This window comes from Vombatus ursinus, unplaced genomic scaffold, assembly GCF_900497805.2.
Source record: "Vombatus ursinus unplaced genomic scaffold, bare-nosed wombat genome assembly UNPS02014847.1, whole genome shotgun sequence".
Classification (NCBI taxonomy): Eukaryota; Metazoa; Chordata; class Mammalia; order Diprotodontia; family Vombatidae; genus Vombatus; species Vombatus ursinus.
This window is the reverse complement of record NW_020954625.1, coordinates 15442480-15457634: the sequence shown is the minus strand read 5'-3', so window position 1 is coordinate 15457634 and position 15155 is coordinate 15442480. Positions and strand designations below refer to the sequence as shown.

The following is a 15155-nucleotide window of genomic DNA, read 5'->3' as shown; positions in this document are numbered from 1 at the left end:
TCTAAGAGGTGCTGGAAGGGCCAAAGTAGAATAGATTCCCTTAATAGTGTGGAGGATTGAGTTTTCCTATCTTTCATTAATAGTTCTCAGCACCTAGAGTAGGGACAGATTATGAGAGAGATGTATTCTTGGGGGTGGGGTTACAAAGCATGTCAATGATCCCTTGGCAAATAACAAGAGTACTTAGAGTTCTCCTTTATAGAGCACTTAATGAAGTACAAAAGATTTGCAACAACCTGGGAGTGGGGGAGGTAGTGAAAGTACTTTTACCATTTTAGAGATGTGGAGACAGAAACTGTTTGAGGTTAAGCAGGTGATGCAGTGGATAGAGCACTGGGTCTGAAGTCAGGAAGATTCATTTTCAAATCTGGCCTCAGACACTTATTTGCTGTGTGACCCTGGGCAAGTCATTTTACCCTGTTTGCCTGAATTTCTTCATCTGTCAAATGAGCTGGAGAAGGAAATGGCAACCCCTCCAGTGTATTTGCCAGGAAAACCCCAAATGGGGTCGTGGAGAGTCCGATACGACTGAAATGGCTGAACAACAACCTTCCCAGAGTTCCATAGCTAGTAAGTGTGCAGTGAGTGTAGACCTAGAAGCAGAAGTCAGGTCTCCAGACTCTGCTCTCTACAGCTTGACAAATAAAATGGGATTTCCTGGTCTGTAGAAAGAAAGGCGGCGTGGTTTATTGGTTAAAGAGCAGGAGTCAGGAACACCTAGGTTCAAGTGTTCTTACCAGCTGGGTGATCACGGGCAAGTCACTTCACAGTTTGGTGCCCTAGACAGCTTTCTAAGACTTGGTACAGGCCAGTTGCCCTTCCTCATGTGTGGAGGAAATTTCCACGAGGGTTTGCCTAAACTGATGAAATCATAGGTTCTTCCCCAAAAGATTAGGGTCCTTTCCTCAAAGGGGGGGAATAAAAGATACAAGTGCCATCCCACAAACCTAAAACGAGCTTCAATATTAGTGAGCCCAGAATAATTCCAGACTATAGCAGCTCTGGTGGTGGGGCAGGTGTTCTCTAGGTTGGGGAAAAGACATTATTTAACATCACGATGATTTGGAGGAAGAAGTGGCACGCTATGAATTTGCAGGTGATCAGGAGGTGTACTGCAAGCATGAGTACAAGAGGAAGGTCAAGTGGAGAAGGGTGAACAAACCTAAAGACAAGCTTCCAGAAAAGAAATGACAGGAGGCACTTCCTGGGGGGGAAGGTCACCTATGAGGGACAAAAATGTACTGAGAGAGTGGGCAGGCCTTGACGTCAGGAATGAAGAGATTTGGGACCTGCCAGGTGGCCTCATTGAGGAGAGAGGAGAGGGGGAGGAGGAGGATGTTGTGATCTGGGAGTTGTTTACAGAAAAGTGTCATGGCACATCAGACATTTGGGCCTTTTTAGGTGTTTTTAAAAATAATCACAAGAACACCTTGAATAATTCTGGACACCTGTGTATTAAATAGATGTCAGCAAATTGAAGGAATCTCAAAAGAAAAAATCAAAATAACTCTATAGAATTGAGTAAAAGGACCAGATAGATGTAGTTTTTCCACATGGCAGGCTGAATTGATGATACCGTCATTTAAGTTGGTCCAGTGATTTTAATAGTGATATTAATCTCAGTTATTCCTTTAGAACCGTACACTACCAGAATTTTAAATTTAATAATTATTGGCATTTTGAAATAGACATAATAACAATGGAAATGAATAGGGCAGAATCAGATTGAGCAAAATGAAGATATACAATCTATTTCAGGACGAGGAGGTCAATTGGAAGTGAAATCTACTTGTTTGGCCATCTCTAGACCGGCTTTAGTTATCTGTTGGACTATGAATGAATCATTCCACCCTTATGCCTTCCTATTAGCTATACTCGCTTCCTGAATGATTCCTCCATTCTAATAGCCTGGAATCACTTCTTACTTTGCGGGGGATCCCTTCATACTTCTTCAAGTCCCAGCCCCATGCCTTTTCCTCTAAATTGCTCAGGTTTTGGAAAAGATCCTCACTGTAGTATCTTTCTTTAGTATCTATGTAGAGCAAGGGTTCTTAAACATTTTTTTTTTTGTGTCACGGATCCCCTTGGCAGTCCAGTGAAGCCTCTGTGCCTTTCTCAGAATGATGGTCAAATACATGACATAACACACATAAGATTTCATTAGAAGCCAATTATATGAAAATAATTACCAAAATTTTTTTTAATGAGTTCATGGACCCAGATTAAGGATGTCTAGTCTAGCAAGACAGTATAAAAGCATGCACTACTCTTAATATGTAATCTAGACTTGATGGATGGATGGATGGATGGAATGCTGCTTAGAAGTATATCTGGGGACACAAAGCCTGCCAAAAATGGAGCATTAGGCTGTTTTCATAAGGTCCAAACAAATTTTAAGTCCATTAAAAATTTAGTCAGTGAACTGATATTTTGACTAAATGTCATTTTTTTTTACTAAATTGAGTGGATGTTTTGGTGCCATATAAAAATAGGTTGTAGGTCACTGAACCATGAGAGTGATTTATTTGGTGATACAGGAGACAAAAAAAAGTTAACCATTCAAATGCATCATGGAATTATGCTAATATATAGAAAAACAAAAATAATGAAGTAGTATAATAAAAATTTTGCTGATTTGGAGGAGGGATAAAGTTCATAATAAGTAGCTCTAAAGATTACTGGAAACTACAGGAAGTAAAAGCCTCAGTATCCTTTTTTGTTGTTTTTTTGGTGAAGAGGATAGTTGTCTACTTAATGTGTTGTGAGGCCACAGCAGCGAGGTTGATTCTTGGAATGAAAGGAAGCCGAGGATATGGAGTAAAATGAACTTTAACTCAGCAGGTTTTTCTAGTTTTGGCAGGAGGAATGATCAGTTGGCAAGATGGTGGCCAGGTCCTTTAGAGAAGGCAATGTCTTATACCGTCTCCTGAAGTGCCCAGCTCTCCCCAACAAATGCTTGACTTGTTTGAGGAGCCAGTTTGAACAAACTGTGTCTGAGAGTAAACTGTAATGAAATTTCATCTTGAGTCTATAGTTCTTGAGCATAGGAGGAAAGGCACTATGAGTCAAAGGAAAAGATGGTTCTTTCTCATATACCTTCTCCCTGCTATCTCATCTTCGTGCCTTTGCTGGCTCTTTTCTCTCTTCCCAGAAGGCCCACTGAGCCCCACCTTTGCCTGTCAAAACTCGTCCTCTCCTTTCAAAGCCTAACGTAACCAAAGGCTGGTGCTACTGTGAAATCCTTCTCATACTGCTATAGACTACTCAAATAAGATAACATATGTACTGTCTGCAGACTTAAAAGGCCATGTAAGTGCTAGCTATTATTAGTAGTAACAATAATAATAATCAAAGACTTTAATTTAGCTTTGTCCACTTATCTCACACTTTACACTAGCAGCTCCTTAAGGGGAAAGAAACTGTATCTTACTCATTTTTAGGTCTCCCAAAGCACTGCGTTTGGTAGGTGCTCAATAGACATTTGCTGAATGACCTAAGCCTTCAAAGGCTTGATGGCTGACCCAATGTAATATCAAAGTCTGTAGAGCAATAGCCCTCACACTCTTGCCAACAAAGCCCATTCCTTTATGTGATCTGTCACAATGGACTCATAGAATCCTGAGGCTAGAAGCAAGCTTGAGAAGCAATCTGATCGTCTCCACTTCGCCTCACGTAGAGCCCTACCTGAATCTTCCCAGGTAAATGAAGAAATCTCTAGGGAAAAATGTTTTAAATCCTTCATTGGAAACCTATTCTGTTTTTTAATAACCTTTTATCATTGAAAGTGTGAACATGGAACATAAGTTCTTCCTGCTACAGTTTAAGTAAGATGAGTTGAGATTTAAAATACAAAACAGATTTGTCAACAAAAGACAAAATTAACCAGAGGGAAATCAAGATGTACCTATTTACTGACAAATTTACTATCTAAACATTACTGGTTTAAGAACACATAGGTCTGGTTGTGCTTTCCTAAGGCGATTTCAGTTCCACAGGAAAAAGGAGCCACATAAAGTACTATTAGTCAGCTTCAGTAATGCTTGCAGCCTTATTTGCAATAATTGCTATGGTTAGAAAGGGTGTATTTGAAATGTTTGTTCCCAAAAGCCATTTTTGCCTTCTAGATGGTTTCAAAAGCATTTGAAGCCACCATTTATACTGACTTTTATGGACACCTCAGCTGCTAAGTTTATATTCAGTACTTTTGATGCTAGAAGTGTATCTACAGAAATCAGAATCATACGTCAACAAATAAAAACATTATGGCTACAATTATGCTTGAAATGAAAGTTTATTAATTGAAGACAAATGAATAATAATATATTATATAGATAGTGAGATACTAATATTGGAATTCCTGTTTCATAAATTTTATAGCTTGAAATACATATTTTTGTTACTTTTATCAGTCATAGATGATCTCTAAATATCAAATATTGAATTACATAAGCTATAGATGAGTTTCCTCATCTGTAAAATAGGAAAAATAATAGTCCGCACCTCCCAGCATTGTTCTGAGGCTAAAATGAGATAATATTTATAAAAACACTTTGAAAATCTTAAAGCACCACATAAGTACTTATTATTATCATTATTTTTAAATCATTATGGCAGAAGGTTTTTCCCATTCATCAGCCTAGTCTGTTTTAGCATTCTAAATTAACCTTTCGAGCAATAGCTAAAAGACATAGTTCTTGACATAATCATCTCAAAATGAATGGATTTCCTATTATGCTTTGTGTAGGATAGCCACTAAATACTTTCTGTAGTCAAAATACAAAAGTGTCTTATCTAAAGTTAATTGATTTAGTGAAAAGAGGGCATTTATTAAAACCCAGGGGAGGTTGGTTCCATAAAAGCAATGTTCTAAATGAACGATTGGCCAGACGTCATTATATCGAGGGTTTCCGTGTGAGGTGGGGTTTGTTTATAAAATAATTAGGATAAATTTATGTGAGCTATGCCTTTATTCTAAAAATGAAGAAGGGATCATAAAATTCAGAGTTGTTTCTAAAGTTTTTTAGTTCAGAATGAGTTTACTTAAGGTATCTTCTCCTTTGACTGAACTTTTCTCTGCCTATATTAAATTAAGTAAGCCAACCCCTAGGGTATTAGCTCATGCTGTATTAAGGGAACAGATGGGAATGGGGTATGGAGGAAGAAAGGTTCTGGTCAAAACCCAACCAGATGGACTCACCTTTTAACAGACAGTGCTTTCAGGAAGAGATCAGGAAAAGGTTTCATTGTGTATTTGGGGGCTGGGAAGCACTTGTCCTAATCAGAATATGGGGCAACCACTGGCCATTTTCTGTTATATGTATCCAGCTATGGAAAACTCACATTGGAAATGTAGTGCTAATGAGGACTCGCCCTCAGTTCTGACTTTTATTGGGTATGTGACCTAGTACATGTCATGTCACTGTAGTTAACTCTTCCCCCCTCACTCATGGACAGGTTTGAGGCCTGTCAGTTACCCTCAGCCTGGTTTAGCATATCTACTAAGATGCTTTTTCCTGGGGTGTGGCCACTGCACATGATACACCTTCTCAGAGCCACCCCAAGCATGTGAAGACTTACCCCAGCAGAATGGGTGGATAAGAACAATTTGCTCTAACGGCCATGAAGGCCCCTGAAGCAGGCACTGTGGAGCACTGAGACCATTGCCAGTCGTCCTGACTTTTGTCTTGTCACTGGACTTGGATGGCTCTGGAAGAGAGAGTGAGGCTGACGACTTTGTATAACTCTGCTTCACTTAAATCCAATTCAGGCACGAGTCAAGACATCCCCTGTGATCTCTTCGCTCACTTCATGTGTAAAGTAAAGCACCAGATGTACAAGTCAGTTACTTGGAATTAGAAACATTCAGGTACCATACACACAGCCTCGGGCTTTGTCTTTTAAAAAATCCACAAGCTGCAGAAATGTAGTTAGACTACAATTCAATTTGTCAGTTTGCTTTATTACAATGAAAGTAAATAATGGAAAAGATGGGCTGTCAGGTAAAGTAATACAATACCGGGGAAAGAGGAGTAGGTGGGCATGTGGGCTTCACATATAGGTAGACTTAGTTATTTTTTCTTTAATGTCCTTGCTCAGTCAGCTCTTGTAAGTATCACTTTGTATAAACTGTATTAATTGGAGAATGAAAGCAAGGCTATGTCCAGTCTCCTTTGAGCCAAGAAAAGGAAATACCCAAGAAAGAAAACACTTGTCTTCTTCTTGCTCAGGAATTTTCTTTCCATTTTATTGCCAGCTTTTTTCTCCCTCTCCTATTCTTTGCCATCCTTTTTCCTTCTTATTTTCTTTTGGTCTTCCCCTTAGGCCTTCTTTGTTCATCTCAATTGGCACACTCATCCTATTGGACTGCCTCTTTGTGGTGCTCTGCTGTCTCCTTGGTGCCACCTTTAGGGAGCCCTGGAAATAACACCAGCTGGCATTCTTTTCGCCTAGAGTTCTTTCCTGTTGGCATGGAAAAATCCTGTTGTTCATTTATGTCAGGAAAATTTTTCAAATTTAGTAACCATGCGGAAATTAGAAGGCAGACTTTCCATTCCATGGACTGTAAGAATAATTTGAAAACAAATTGTTGAAAGCATTTCATTTTTGAAAAGTAATGTATATATATTAAAAGTTAAATATGTGTTTATATTCATCATCTATTATGCAGTTAAATAAGTGTGTCACTCTTGTGATGTGCAATAAACATGGAAACAGTGAGTATTGGAAGAATCATGTCTCAAAGATCAATCTTTTAGTTTGGATTCCTGGGTTACATTTTGGTAAATGGAATGGCAGAGTGAATAAAAGTCATGGTTGCATTCAATTTTTATTGCCCAGAAGCATTTTCTATTAAGAACGGTGAAACCCCCACGCTTGGGTACTAACATCACAGCTCCAGTTGTGTTTCCTAATAGTACCAAAGGAAATAAAGATGGACAAAGAAATGGGAATAAACCAAATGTATCCAGATGGCAGTACCAGAGGCAGCACGATGATGAGGGCAATGAGGACTGATTCTCAGGTTATCCGAAAGAAAAGAGAATAGCAAAAAGCATAGGGAAACATCTCAGACCTTGTTATTATTAAGGATCATGACTGAAGAAAACATCTGACTTCTGACCCAAATGCCTGTTTTCCATCTATATAAAACTCTTGTAAGAATAATTTACGAATGTAGCAATGAAGGTATTAGAAGGGAATGGGCAAACATTGACAATAAACCACTTTTTTGCCATTGTGGAAGTGACTGAGCACACATACATGTGTGTGTGTCTGTGTGTCTGTGTGTGTGCTCAGAATTGAATACGACTGGAGCAGGCTGGATTGCCTTGAAAAATTACATCATTCTTTGAATGGCACCAAGCTTTTCTTTGAACAAAGAGCTACCTTTTCAATACAAATATTGTCCCAATGGTATATGGCTGTGAGCCATGGAACACTGCAGTCGCTAAAGAATTGAGATTGAGGATCACCCAGGGGGAGATGGGTAGGCCCATAGAGGGTGCTAGTAGGTGACAGCCCATTGTAAATAATGAATTTCTCAAAAGAGCTGTAAGGGATGTCAAAAAAGCTCATCAAAAAAGATGAGTCACCCAAGTGGTACGAATTAAGGATAACCAGTGGACAGCATGGTTGTTCTGTTGGAAGCATCATGATGTCAGGAGAGCATGAGGAAGTACCCCGGCCCACTGGGCAAGTGCCCTTTGACAAACTTTTGGGAAGACTCCAATGAGAGATATACAGGAAGGGCAGGCTTGGATGAGTTGTGATCTGCATTGTTGGAAGGAGGGGGTCAAGATCTGTTGGAGAATTGGAGTCCAACCTGGACCTGACCAAGGCTTCTCCTTTAGTAAGCACCTGTCATTAGTGAGTCCTTGCTTATACATTTAATTCCCATATGGGCCAGCTAGTTTTGCAGGGACAGAAACAGTTCTGAGTTCACAAACAATATTCCTAGCTGCATCTATCTCTTTTTTCAGTTTTAAACATGAACATTTCCATATAAAATGAAGGGCAGAGAATGGGGATTTGCATGAAATTGCAAATCATCTACATACAATTTGTGTTTTATCATTCCGTAAATGTTACAGGAGAAACAAGCTAAGAGAAGGTAGATGACTAAGTGAAGCCAAAGCAAAGGCTGGATCGCCCCTCGCTGGGGGCATCATATGGGGGCTTCTTATTCAGGTAAGCATTGGCCTCGATGGTGCCTCAGGCACCTTACAGCTCCAAAGTTCTGGATTTGGAGAATCATTCCTGCTCTTCTGGAAAGAAACAACTCTAGCTCTAAAGCCTGCAGATGGTTGAGGCTGAACTTACTTTGGGAGGCACTATGGCACAGTGAATAGAGTGATGGACTTGGAGCCAGGGAGACGAGAGTTTAAATCTTGGTTTGTCTGTTTTTTTAGATTTATTAGCTATATTGCCACGGAATGTCACCTAATCTCAGGGAAGTCCAGTTTTCTCACAATAATAATAATAGCGATGGTACCTACCTCACTGGGTGCTTGTGGGGCCCAAATGCTAAAACATATGTAAAGTACTAGATAAATGTCAGTTACTGTTATTTTCCAAAATTCTGCCTTTGACAAGCGATGCATACTTAATGTCTCCTATGCTTATTGTCCTACAGGAAACAAATCCCAAGACAGTGGCATAGCAGAAATGGAGGAGCTTCCAGTCCCACACAACATCAAAATTAGTAATATCACATGTGATTCCTTCAAGATTTTGTGGGAAATGGATTCCAAATCAAAGGACCGAATTACACACTATTTCATTGACCTGAACAAGAAAGAGAACAAAAATTCTAACAAATTTAAACACAAGGTAAATAGATGCCAGTGGATCTCAGCCGTGTAAAAGGATGAGCTGTTTTTCAAATGTAAACAGTAAATGAATGTTAAATTATCAAAGGCTTTTGGAAGAATGCTTTCTAAAAGGAGAGTGGCCCTTAATATCTGGATGGACCTGACATATTATTGAGAGGGGGAGAAATAAGCAAAATGCATTAAAAACAAACCAAGCAAAGGGCATGTTTTTAGGATAAAGGAAAACCTGTTGATTTGATTTCCCCTTTTATTATGAAGGTGATATGTGAACTGAAAGTAGAGGGGAGAAAGAAGGTCAGATTCCCAGTTCTCCAATAATCATGGTCACATAGGAAATATGAAATCAGCAGGTTCAGCCCCTCACTACCCATATATTTGTTTGGAAAACAGAAACTTTGTTCTGTTACAAATGTACTCTGTTGAATAAAGGTGAGAAAATTCATTTTACCATACTTCCTAGGTTAAAAAATGTTTCCCATACTTAAAAAAATATATACTTTTTTAAGCTGGAAGCATGACTCATCCTCTGTATGCAAAATATTCATTGATGAAGTTTTAAAAACTAATGTTAATTGTTTTTACTTGTAATTGGTAAAATAAAAATACTAAATAAATAATTTTAAAAGTATAAAAAAGAGAAGCTAAAAATAGAAAAAGAAGAGATATGCAAAGACACCTTCTGCTCCTTTGCAAAGGTGAAGATCTCAGATATAAGACATCAGAAGTTTTAGACGTTCATCTGTTTTACTGATTTTTTAAAATCTTATTTTTTAAAAAGAATTTGTTTGTAAGTGATAGCTCTCTTGAAGGAGAAGGAAAAATCCAGAAGTATATGTATGCATGTGTGTATATGTGCAGTATAAAAATAAAAGATATCAACAGCAACTGAGTTATAAAAATAAAATTTTCAAAACCTTCAGAACATGTTCATTGACGAACTATCATGATGGTCACTGGATAGTACAAACTAAGAAATGCTTTAAGCAGAGAGATGATTTTATTTCAGCAATTTAAAGATAATTTACAAAGATGTAAACATTTTAAACTCAGTGACCGAATGTCTTAATTATCTTCATAGTCAGGATAGTGGATAGAAGCTAGGAGTAGAAATCTAAAACTGGCTTCTCGTTCTTACTCTGCCGATGACTTGGACAAGACCTCGGCCTTTTTGAAGGGTCAAGTTAAGCTTCTTTCTGATGCTAAGCATCTTTCGTAGGCTGGTGTTTAAGTATTTCCTCCTATCAGTGTGGTTCCTCTTCTTGACTAGCTGTGTGACCTTGGGTAAGTCACAGCCTTACTGGGCCTCAATTTCATTATCTTCCAAATGAAACCACTCTAGGTGATTTTGTGAATTCTCTTACAGCTCTAAACTTCCAGAACTCTTGGGATTCATGTCATTTTTATGATGTTGTCTTTCTTGTCGTAGGATGTTCCCACCAAATTGGTGGCCAAAGCTGTCCCCTTGCCCATGACTGTGCGTGGACACTGGTTCCTGAGCCCACGGACCGAATACACAGTCGCAGTGCAGACAGCCTCAAAGCAGGTGGATGGAGATTATGTTGTGTCGGAGTGGAGTGAAATCATCGAATTTTGCACAGCGGGTAAGACCACTGTGTGTGTATGAGGGTGGGGAGGGGAGGAGAAAGGGGGTGAGGTCAGAGAGGCCTCAGGAGTTACTAGAAAACTAATTACAGAAGAAAAAAGAGATTCCCTTACCTCCTGCAAGTGCTGCTAAATATTGCAGTGATTTTTTTTTACCTTAACAGCATTTTACAGCAAGGTGATGCATGTTCTCTTGATTAGAGGGTCTTAGCAGTAAGAACATGTATAAAAGAGCTTGCTTTTTAGCCCTGTTCTTCCTTTGGCTTTTAGGTACAAAATGTTAAAATATTTTGAAAAAAAAAAAAAAAGACTATTGGAAATGAAACTATTTTCAGTGTATTTGCTGGGTTTCATATTGTTGGGGAAATAAGTTTCTTCATTTTCAGTTTCCTCTGAGGTCTCTTCCTTCTCAATATCTGTAAGGAAGCTCAGGGGTGCTGCAGTACACATAGTGCTGGAAGATCTGAGTTCAAATTCAGCCTTGGACACTTACTTCTGTAAAATGGGAGTGATAGTAATAGCACCTCCCTCCCAGGACTGTTGTGAGGATTAAATGAGATCATATTCGTAAAGTGCTCAGCACAATGCCTGGCACATAGTAGGGGCTTCATAAGTGCTCATTTCCTTCCTGTAACCGCTGCTTCTTGCTAGCCACTGTAGAACAAGTGAGTCTGCCCAAATGTTTCTGGCTTTTAAAATAGAACTAGAAAAATGGAAGGCCAGCTACCGCCGAGCCAGTGACAAAGCAGTGATCTGCATGGTCAGCCAGTCAGCAGGTGCCTGTTAGACACCTACTATGTGCCAGGCGCTGCACTAGCCACTGCGGGCACAAGTACAAAGAATCCAACAACCTCTTCCTGAAAGGTCTTGATATTCCAGCAGGGAAGACAAATTTAGTAATCGAGTGAATAAACACACATATGTACAAAGTAGTTACATATAATGTAGTTTGGAATAGAGGACAAGAGAAGGAAAGGCTTCATGCAGAAGATGGGGCCTGAGCTGCATCGGAAAGGAAGAGAAGAACCCTGGGAGGTGGAGGTGAAGAGGGAGGGCATTCCTGGCATGGGGCACAGCCAGAGCAAAGGTTTGGAAGTGGGAGAGGGAGCATCATGGATGAAGAGCAGAGCGGCCAGCTTGGCTGGATAGAAACAACAACGACGACGATCAGAAGAACAACATTTGTGAAGGGAAGAAATGTCCCTAGATTGGGATCAGGTTGTGAAGGGCTTGAAAAGCAAAAGAGAGTAGTGCCTATTTGATCCTCCAGGCAAGAGAAGTTCCAGGGTCAGAGCTGTGCATAAGGAAAAGGACTGTTGCTGCTGTGGGGAGGGTGGACTAGAGTCGGGCAAGCCTGGAGGCTGGAGGCTGTTGTGGAGGCTGTTGGGATAGTCCAGGTGAGAGGCGAGGAGGGAACGAAGGGAATGGCCACAAGTGGGATCAGACCTGAGACGTTGTGAAGGTAGAGGCAGGGAAGTCTGAGGGGGGATGGCTTGGGGGAAGATAATGAGCTCGGTTGGGACATGTGGAGGTTAAATTTTCCCCGGAACATCCAATTTGAAAAGTTCAGTAGGCAGTTGTTGATGTGGGTCTACAGATCAGGGCGAGACCGGGCCTGGATAGAGAAATCTGGGCGTCATCTACATTGAGAAGATGGCTAAACCCACGGGAGCTGATGAGAAATTACCGAAAGAGGGAGAGCAGGCGCAGGACGGTGCTTGGGTGCTTGCCCCTGAACCCAGGGGCTGTGATGTGGGTAACGACGCCAGCGAAGGAAACCGAGGCCTGGTCACCCAGCATTGGGAGACAAGCCTTTCTCTAGTGGAGATAATCCAGCCCCTGGAGGATAAAAAATGCCACCATTTCCTACATTTATTGAGAGTTAACAGATTTGTTTGAGTCCTTAGTAAATGTAAAGCATTATGCTAGCTGTTATGGGGGATGCTGAGATGCCACTCCCTGTAAAGTGTCTGTTGTCCTCTCGTGCTGCTTAATTGTGAGGTTTCCCTCATCATTTCTTTGTCCTGTCTGTTGTTTGCAACAAGGAACTGTCAGGAGAGGTTGTGCATGTATTTAAACATTGAGGAGCTTGTAGAAATGCCACTAAAAAGCATGCCTTTTGCCAATTTCAGGTTGCCTAGCAACTTTCTCCAGCTGAGCCCTGATGCTGAACAGAGAAAAACTAGCTTTCTCTCCCACTGGGGTGGCCTTATATTTACTTGCATAATTCTGGACCCAGTGCATGCCTGTTTCTCCTTTATTCCAATATAGTCTCCTCCTTCTGAGCCTCAGACTCAATAACTACCTCTTTAGTTCAACTAACATTTACTAAACAGCCCTTTCTTCATCAGGTTAAGACCTGTCTCATCACATTTAAGCTCTGGGCTGAATTCTTACAGATGGACTATTTTTTTTTTCTCTTACTGTTTTGACCACAAGAAAGCTAGAATTTAGAGCTGGAAGGAACCACAAGAAATGAGTTTTATACACAGGTTTCGGGGGAGATTGAATGCACAAACTGAATACAGTAAAGGGAAAAATATATTTTGTTTTTCCTTCTTTAAAATGAATTTAAGTCAGTTACTGAATATTAAGTTTTATTCCAAACCAAAAAATTGCATCTTTGTCCCCCAAGTTTTTGGTTTGCCAGCTCAAAACATGGAACCTGTGGATCTTAAGTGATTCTGTTGCCTCTAACTCAGTGTGCTGAGAATATGAGTGACTCAGGTTGGACAGGGTTACAAAATCAAATCAGTTACTGATTGACTTGGTTGAATGAACTCATGATTTTTAAATAGAAAGGGTCTGCAATTAAATCAAATAATCAAAGAGGATGTTTGTAGACATGTAGCCTTACAGGTGTGTGAGGATGCAGTGGGTTTGGTTAATCTATTGTTCCCCAACCTTGGAGAACCAACCAGGTTGGGCAGATCTCCCACATGCTTAAATACATTAAAACGCAGTGTATATTTCAGGGGATAGAATTCAAATGCTTTGAATTTGGTTATTTTATTAATTCTATAAGGAGATTATTATTCCTGGAAATGAGTAGAATAATCATCTTTGAATAGAAAAAAAATGTTTCTTTTATATATTGTCATTATTTATGTACATATACAGAAAATGGTAACTTACTGTTCTTTTATCTCTGATGAAGGAAAAAGGAAAAACAGCTCTTATACTCAATTGAAGGATTTTGTTCAATGAACATTTATCAATGAGCTGCTCTATGACATGTGCTAGCGATGGGTTTATAACCTTGAGAGTTGTTGATCATCAAAGAGCCTCTCAGAGAAAGTAATGATACGTCATTTCCTAAGAGGTCAGGGAAAGAATAAATATGTCTCTGTCTGCAGGTGTGCAAACACATACTGCTTAAAAAGCATCAAGAGAGATGGTGTCTTAATGCCCTTTTCAGCTCAGAAGGTTTAAAATGTCATTTGAATTCATTTTCTGGAACATAACATTTTATTCTTTCCAACACATCAGGTTTAACCCTGAAAGTTTTGGGATAGAAGTCTTCCTGGAATCTTGTACCTCATATAAAGCATGCCCAGTGCTCATCAGAACATAAATAAAAGTCATCCATATAGAAATGGAGCACAGCTCTCTCAGGTTGGCCTCAGTCCTTCCGGAATTCCTAGGAAGAAGACAGTTTCTCCCAGGGAGAGTTTCTGGCAAATGTACTGATCAGTTTCCAGATCATCATTGGTGGGATAACCATAAGCATCATTTCTGTGACATCTTGATCCCTGTTTTAGCTACTTAGTACTGAGCTTGGACTATTTTGGAATCATTAAAAATGATTTAAATGAAACCATGTCACTCCATTATGTTCAGCTAGAGTTTATCAGATATAACTGGTATCTGAATTTCAAACAGTTTGTGCCTCTCGGTCCTTTTTCTATGATCCCCACAACAGTCTTGGGGAACTTTGTTTTGGAAAAAAGTCTAAAATCTCAAAGGACCAAATTGTTTCTTATTGTTCATCAGTACAAGACTTTGATTACTTCAAGCTTTTTAAGCTTTTTTTTTTTTTTTAATTTTTTGGCTAGGCGATGGGGTTAAGTGACTTGCCCAGGGTCACACAGCTAGTAAGTGTTATGTGTCTGAGGCCGCATTTGAACTCAGGTCCTCCTGACTCCAGGGCCAGTACTCTGTCCACTGCGCCACCTAACTGCCCCCTTTGATTACTTCAGAAAAGCTCTCAGAATACTGAGTTGGTGAACAGAACCAGACTGCTTACCAAGGACTTTAGCCCTTCAGGAACCTTGAGTACCAAGAGAATCAGAACTAGGTTCTATTTCTCATTCAAATACTTCTGACTGTGTGTCCAGGGACAAGTCATTCTATAAAATTCAGTTTCTTCTGTTAAATTGGAATATTATCTGCCCCACCTATCTTCATAAGGTTGTTAAAAGGATCAAATTAGATCCTTTAATTATGAGAAGGTTCTTTAAAAACTGTAAAGTTTTGTAAGACTGTACTGTAAAGTATATAAGAGATGATGATGAATCAGCTCATCTCATATCACGCTTTTTAGATTTTCATTTAAATTAGCAACTCAGTAAATGGCCATACGCGACCAGTTGCCATGACTTAGATTGCATGAGGTCCCTTTGAGCTCCAAACCTATGATCCTATGAGCTACCTTCCTAAACTCTCCTTCTCCAGATTTTCATTTGGGGGTCTTTATATCTCCATGAGTGAAAATAAAGACAG

At 39.7% G+C, this 15155-nt stretch overlaps 1 protein-coding gene across 1 annotated transcript in view; it reads left to right on the top strand.

Annotated features, from left to right (window-relative positions):
- Positions 1 to 15155, top strand: part of PHYHIPL (phytanoyl-CoA 2-hydroxylase interacting protein like) — a 64281-nt gene that overhangs the window by 41198 nt on the left and 7928 nt on the right. Inside the window, exons 2-3 of the mRNA XM_027840758.1 lie at positions 8633 to 8829; positions 10258 to 10432. Of these exons, the coding sequence (XP_027696559.1) occupies positions 8633 to 8829; positions 10258 to 10432 (372 nt within the window). The remainder of the gene's footprint in view (positions 1 to 8632; positions 8830 to 10257; positions 10433 to 15155) is intronic.